This window comes from Lactuca sativa, chromosome 1 (assembly GCF_002870075.4).
Source record: "Lactuca sativa cultivar Salinas chromosome 1, Lsat_Salinas_v11, whole genome shotgun sequence".
Taxonomy (NCBI): Eukaryota; Viridiplantae; Streptophyta; class Magnoliopsida; order Asterales; family Asteraceae; genus Lactuca; species Lactuca sativa.
In genome coordinates, this window is record NC_056623.2 from 118,413,436 (window position 1) to 118,421,374 (window position 7,939).

Below are 7,939 nucleotides of genomic sequence, written 5' to 3' on the forward strand. Positions count from 1 at the left end.
ATCCACGAAATGGATTCGGAGGCGGATGGGGTTCGATCACAACCCAAGAAAAATGGCAAGGCGGCTCCAAGGCAATGGACTATTGTCGATTGACACGTATGTGGGTGGATCTTTCTGAAGATCCGGTGGTCGAAAAGAACTAAGATTGTTCTACATTTTTCTGGAAAATTACAAGGCGTTTTCTCAAGGAAATGAGTCTTGGAGACTACAAAGAACCAAATTACTCGAAGTGGAAAAAGGTCAACAAAGTTGTGACAGAGTTTAACGCGGTGTTTTTGAGTTTCAAACGGCAATGACTAAGTGGTGCAAATGGTGAAACAATTTTGCAAGAAGCAGTTGCACTATACCAAGTTAGAAAATGACGAATTTCAAATTTCTACATGTTTTGAATATTGTGAAATTGTCAAAAATATGGCAAAGCATCAAAACTTATGAAACATTTACGGATGGTTGTTCTAAAAATACCAAAACATTGAAACAACGCATAATCAATCGTCCGGTATGAATGTCGGGATTGACATCAATGAAGAGGAGCCGTTAAGATTTAAGCCATCAATATCTCTAACATTAAGAGTTAATTAGTGGATGAAACACATCCCTTAGCATTAATCCCCTTTTAGATGGCATTCGCAAAAATAAAAATGTTGAAAGGCAGGCAGGACTTCACCATGTTGCGGTTGTTGCTCAGCAGGACCTATTAGTCATGCAGTCACCCCACAAGGTGCGGTGGAGGTATAACACATGGCCTTAGTGTATTAACATCAATGAAGTTTAAATTATTTCATTAAGCCTATTATTAGTAAATCGCATCATAAAAAAACAGGTTGTTATTCTACAACATTCAACAGGTTAGCTTGTGTACTATATACGGAAGCAGAGGTATGCCTATTAAAGGTACATCATTGATATAAAAATCAATTTACAAAGTTCGGGAGAAACAGGTAATCAACGAAAATTGTTTTAATTGTATGAAGATGTCAGATGATAGAAAATGATTAAGGTAATTTATCATATTCCACGATCCTTGATAGTTTTCATTCATACACATGAAAGTAGACTTTTTTTGTGGAACAGATCAGACTAGATCTACTTAAAAAGAATGAGATGAAAAGACTTACTTGCATAGTTAATGCTTCCTCTATCCTCTTAATGACAGCATCCATCGTGGGTCGATCCTTTAAATTATAGCTTACGCACTGGTATGCTATTTCTTTGTAAGTATCAAAAGAACGACTGTCAATTTGATCTCTTATATAAGGATCAATTAGCTTGTGTGGTTCATTATCATGGTATCGTCGGACCAAATTCATCAGAAACTGTTGCTGATCTCCAATGCTCCTTCCATTATAAACCAGCATCCCACTCAGGACTTCAAAGAGTACCACGCCAAACGAGTATACATCTGATTCTTTTTGGAGTATGCGGCTTTCATGGTAGGTGGGATCTAAGTAAAACTGTGTACCCGCAACCTTTGTATAGAGTTTGGTATCTGGCTGATTTCTAGGACCCGATTTCGACAAACCAAAATCGCAAATTTTTGCCACAAAATTGTTATCTAACAATATATTAGCACTCTTGACGTCTCTATGTATTACTCTGTTGTGCTCACCAAGACCGGAGTGGAGGTAATTGAGTCCTTTTGCTGCCCCTATGCAAATATTCAGGCGTTGCATCCATGTTATGTGACGGATCTTATTTGGGTCGCCGAGATGATGATCGAGGCTTCTATTTTCAGCATACTCATAAACTATAATCATTTCACTGTCTTCATCACAGTAGCCAATGAAAGAGATTATGTTCTCATGGTCGAATCTGCGAATCATCTCAAGCTCGTTGCGGAACTCATGCTCTCCTTGGTGGCTGTCCTTACCCAGTCGCTTGATAGCAACTGTGCGGTTTCGCCCACGTTTCCAGAGTTTTCCTTTATAGACTTCACCAAATCCACCACCACCTATACATCTTTGCGGACTGAAGTTTTCGGTGGCAATTTTGATCTCCTCCAGTGGAATTTGATAATTCTCAAGGTTTAACCGTGAAGAAGACATCGTCTTTAATTTGATATTGGTAAAGATGTATGAATATGTTAGTGTGAGGGGCCGAGGGATAGGTTGAGAGCTGGGCTAGAACTGGGATGGTGAGAGCTGGTGGTGGTCATAGGAAAGGAAGATAATGGGAGGCGACTGGAGAAGATGCGGCAAGCGTGGTTGCTGTCGGTTTTGTTCAAAAAAGGTTTAACGAGACTGCAGAGAGGATCACGGAAGCCGATCCGAAGAGTTACAGATGATGGTGCATGTCAGCAGGTGCTGGGTGAGGGTGGAAACAGGTAAAGCTTATAACTGAGTTTAATATTAAAGTATCAAACACGTTATTGGGTGTTGTATTTTAAAAATAGCTGGAGAAACTGATTTCACTTTCGCTTAGGATCTTTATGGATATTGTTCCCAAATTCACATGGCTTATTCTTCTTTCTGCCTAGTTTAAAGGAGCTTGTTTCATAAAATTAGTTGACAACTGTAGTTATTATTTATATATTAAAATATTGAAAAAAAATAAGTGAAAGACTTTTCAATTATAAAAAATTATATAATAACTTATCCTTATAAAAACAAGAAATGAAAATAATGAAAATATAATTGTCTAACTATGATTCATTAAAAAAATTAAAATTGTAAGAGACAAAAATAATTTTTATTTATAATGAGATTTAGTAAAATGAAATTTATTTACGTATAATTGTCTATTTAAATTTATTATTTGTTAAAAGGAAAATAACTTTATTTTATTTTCTTTAATTAAAACAACAATAGTAGCTGCAACCAATCCTAAATGTCCCATTAAAATGGGATGATGAGAAGTAGATGTGGACAATTGTGCCTTTAAATGGGATAGAGTGACTGTGTCGCTAGGATGAGATCTGATACTGTAAAGAGGTGTAGTAACATTAAGAGAGTAAATAATATTTTCTCCACTCCAATATTATTGTCCACAGACAACAAATACACAGATTAATAAAAAATATTAATTAACATTAATTTTATTTAATAAAATGATAGTTTTGTCCTTACTTTGCATTTAATGTTCCATTAAATGCTTAGTTGGTTAACTAATAATGAAGGAGTATTTTGATAAAAATGTTATTTATTTTTAGAAGTGGACTATTATTTTGGGACAAACCAAAAATGAAAGATGGACTATAATTTTGGAACGGATGGAGTAGTTAGGAGCAAGACCTAAACTTTTGAGACTCAAATATAAAGCATAAGGATTTGAAAACCTATAATACAAGAAAGCGCAAAAGGAGTAAGTTGATGTAAACAAATGAAAGCCATAAATGAAGATACAAGCATATGTGCAAGAAATATGTTTCAGCCATACAAAACGACTAGGGTCGGCCCAATAGGGCGGGCAAGCTGGGTGACGGCTCCGGGCCTCGTTACGGTTTGGGGCCCCAAAATTATATCTGTCTTTTACTTTATATATATATATGAATTGTGTTTAAAATTTATGCAACATTTCCTTGACTAGATGGTTAGTAACGTGCCAAGTAATGAAAGGCGCCTAGGTTCGAATCTTTTGGAAGCTGTTTTTTTTATTCATTTTTTAATACCTTTAAAAACTAACGTTTTACCTAATTTATTGAGTTTTGAATCCAAATTACAGAAATAGTCCCTTCATTCTTCTTTGTTATTCAAAAATCATCCAACTTATAGAAATTAATCCTAGACTCTTTGTTTTTTTTACAAACCACCCAAACATTTATTTCATTTAAAATTTTGGTCTTTTTCTAGCCATTATCATGGATAACTTTTCTATTTATATATGAGATTTTCTACCTTGCATCATCTTGTAATATATAATAACTATCATTTATAGTTTTGTTATCAAAAATCATGCTAACCTACCTATTTTTCACCGAACTATGATTTTTTTTTCCAAACACTGATATTTTTTGTTTTTTCTTCATATACCAAAGTGACAGTTTTTCAAAATGCTTCGATTATGTGTGTTTTTCTTTGTCATTAGTTATTTTGTACTAACCTAGTGATTTATTGTATCATTGTATTATTTTCATACCATATATATTTAATTTAATAGCAAATGCTCATGTACTTGTTTCCGTATCATTGTATTATTGTTTTTGATTATTAAATTTTGAGGGGCCTCATTTTTAGTTTTTGCCCCGGATCTCAAATTGACTTGGGACGGCCTTGAAAACGACAAATAAAAAAATACTAGGATGAAACTACCCATCAAGCCAGATGTGGTGCCTCCACACCTTCCAATTTGAGGTCATATCTTCATAAAGATTAAGCTCTTCCATGTCTATCCTTACACTATATTCCTATTTTCTTTATATACTACTATAAAAAAGTTTATAGGACCCGGTTATTTTAATTAAATAACCCAGTTTTGAACCGGGTCCTAAAGCCAGCGAGATCTATGTAAAAAAATGACTAGAACCCGATTTTAAAACCGGCTCCTATCTAACACAAAATAACCCGGTAGTTCATAAAACTGGGACATATAAGACGAACATAACACCTAATATTTGCTCTTATATGAAGATTAGGACGCGGTCGAACCAAACAAAACCGGGTCATGTATGGACAGGCTACATTCAAATAACCGGGTCTTTTTCAACCTTGCAAAAACCAACTATAGTCACAATACCATATAGCATGGTTATAAGAGTTAAATTGGGGACAACTTTATTCAAATAATCATATAAAAAGCACAAACTGATACTTGCATCCAAAGCACACATTAAAAACAAAACAAAAAATATGCACTAATGAACAAATTATATTAATACTATCGGTGTACCTGCACGATGCGGCGGGCGGCGCATAGTTCATTCGGGGATTAGTTAGAATTACCTAGTTGTCGAAATGTTTGTTTTCGACCTGAATATATTCTTGACCAATTTGGTTTATTTGTATTTTTTGTTTTCTTATTCAGTTCCAGTTTAATTTTTTTCAGAGCAAATGTTTCGTTCGGTTCCACTTTTATGGATTTTAATGTTCCGTTTTCATTTGAGATAATCCCCCTCAATTATATTAGTCAACTTTCACCAATTTAGATTAAAACTTTATAATGAATAGTTTCATTTTTAATTGTAAAATTATAATTTAACTTGAGTTTCTAATTTATATAAAAATATATTTAGGATAAATTTTAAAAAAGTATTATTTGTATAGACAACTTCTAAATATAAAATGTGGACATCAAAACATTTGTAAAAACACCCCTTGTGAGAAAATAAACATGCATATTACAAAAATGAATTATTTAATTATTAACTATTGTGTGTGTAATCTCATTTAAAAATATCTATAATGATTATAATTATATATAGTTAGTAATAACTATAAACTTATACTAAAATAAAATTTATATATATATATATATATATATATATATATATATATATATATATATATATATATATATATATATATATATATATAGGAGTAAGATCAAATGAGAACACCTAAAAGGTTGAGAATGCGAGAATACATCTGAACCATTTAAAAACCTAAATCTAAGGCTATTATCGAATGGGCCATTTATGTATATTCTTAAAATTACAGGAATTAAACTGTAACTTTAAAACTGTCATGAGGGTAAAATGGTAATTGATTGTTTACTTATGTTTAGCAATTCCTACAATCTCTCTCTCTCTCTCTCTCTCTCTCTCTCTCGTCTATCTCGTATCTCTCCATCTATATCCCTTCTTCTACATTTGTCACAACCTTAGGGCATCCTCTCATTCCAGCCGCCGCAAATACGCCAAACTCATCGCCTCTCACGATAAACAATCGCACCATGTGATTGAGCTCGTGAAGGGGATCATCGAAGGGGAGACCCGTGTCCTCGCTGCGTCAATGACCATGGAAGAAATTTTCAAAGGGACGAAGGATTTTAAGAAGGAAGTGTTTGATAAGGTCCAATTGGAACTTAGTCAGTTCGGATTTTTGATCTACAATGCGAATGTGAAGCAGATGGTTGACGAACCTAGACAAGAGTATTTTTCGTATTTAGGGCAAAAAATCCAACAAGAAGCTGCAAATCAAGCTAAGATTGATGTTTCTGAAGTAAAGATGAAGGTAATTTTATGTTTCTTAGGTTTTGAATGGTAGATACTCAGTTTCTGATTCACGATTGATTGTTGTTTAGGGTGAAATTGGATCCAAGCTTCGCTAAGACCAGACGCTTCAGAATGCAGTGAAGATAGACGTAGAGACGAAGATCATAGCGACACAAAGGCAAGGACGGGGGGAAGAAGGAGGAGATAAAGGTGAAAATGGAGGTGAAGGTGCTTGAGAACCAGAGGGATGCTAAAGTGGCTGAAGCAAATGCAGAGCTCATGATGAAGAATGCAAAGTGGGCCAAGGATTCACAGGTTACAGAGGTGGAGTCGAAAAAGGCGGTGGTGCTCCGGGAGGCGGAGCTGCAGAAGGAGGTTGAAATAATGAACACGTTGACTCAGACGGAGAAACTCAAGGCTAAGTTCTTGAGCAAAGCTAGTGTTGAGTATTAAACCAAGGTAACACACATAACACAAATTAATCGAATATGATTAATCACCTATGTTTCACGAAATTGAATTTCTATTGGTTTGATCTAAACAAAGGTACAAGAGGCGAATTGGGAGCTTTACAGAAAACAGAAGGCCGCTAAAGCAATTCTGTATGAGAAGGAGAAACAAGCGGAGGCTTAGAAGGCGATGGCGGAGGCGAGACTCTACTCCCGCCAACAAGTCGCCGACGGTGAGTTATATGCAAAATAGAAGGTAATGATTCTCTTATCTTTTCTTTTTATTTTTATTGTAAATCAATTAAGTTTAATAAATAGGTTTATATGGGTGTTTGGGTTTGGTTGTTTGACAGAAATTGATAGAGATGAAAAGAAGAACAATGAAAATTCCTTTTTCTTTGTTTGTTTTGATAGAAACATATGAAGGTATGGATATTTGGCTGTTGATGTTTTACAGTGAATCGGTGGGTTTTTGTTTCTTGATCATCCATATCTCACAAAAAGATTTTATAATTATACATATTGATTTTACCGTGGAGTGTTGATTTTGTTTGAGTGTTAATCTTTGCTTGAATGTTTAGGAGGTAGAATGGTTGCAATGGGAGGACCAACTGGAAAATTTTCTGAAGAACAGAGGCAAAGAAAGAAAGACAATCCTAATTTTCGAATTTTTTGGTAATAATTTCTTGAAGGGGTGCGTGAATGGTTGTATTTATTTATGAATAGCACGTGTATTCATTTATGAATAACATTGTAGTTATGTGTGAATGGATGTATTCATTTATGAATAGCATGTGTATTCATTTATGATAGAATGTGTATTAATTTATAAATAACAGTGTATTCATTTTGTGAATTGCAATGGATTCATGTGTGAATGATTGTATTTATTTATGAATAGTTGTGTATTCATGTGAATGAGTGTATTTATTTATGATTAGATGTATTCATTTTATGAAAAAATGATAATTTTTACACTATTTTTTATTTTCAATTTATGAAAAATGCATTGAATTATTTGGGATTGGATTTCTATTAATTTTTTTAAAAACAAAAACGTGAAATAGTAGAAAATAATATTTTTTCTAAGATTTTCTTTTCAGATTTAAAATAAAAGGAAATATTAATTTTTTTTAGGTATTTTTTTTGAAACGGTCATAAATAATTTTTGGGAAAAATCATAAAAAAAATATTTATATATATTTCATTAAGTAAAAGGAAATATTAATTTTGTTAGATAATTAAAATCATTATCCCTAGATTTTAGGAAATCATTAATTAATATTTATATAAAGTTACTAATATACCCATATAAAATGATTGGTCCAGAACTGTTCTCGCGTTCTCAACCTTTTAGGTGTTCTCATTTGAAGAACTATAAATTTTTTCGATGATATAAAGT

General features: G+C 33.3%; 1 protein-coding gene and 1 pseudogene across 1 annotated transcript; one reads left to right on the plus strand and one right to left on the minus strand.

Annotated features, from left to right (window-relative positions):
- Window positions 1–861: 861 nt before the first annotated feature.
- LOC111898233 (probable receptor-like protein kinase At2g39360) lies at window positions 862–2,045 on the minus strand. Its single transcript, XM_023894165.2, has 2 exons — window positions 1,119–2,045; window positions 862–885 (listed from the first exon to the last, which is right to left on the minus strand). The coding sequence occupies exons 1-2, from the start codon at window positions 2,043–2,045 to the stop codon at window positions 862–864; spliced, it is 951 nt and encodes a 316-aa protein (XP_023749933.1).
- Window positions 2,046–2,189: 144 nt separating this feature from the next.
- LOC111898241 (flotillin-like protein 4) lies at window positions 2,190–6,790 on the plus strand (annotated as a pseudogene).
- The last annotated feature ends 1,149 nt before the right edge of the window (window positions 6,791–7,939 follow it).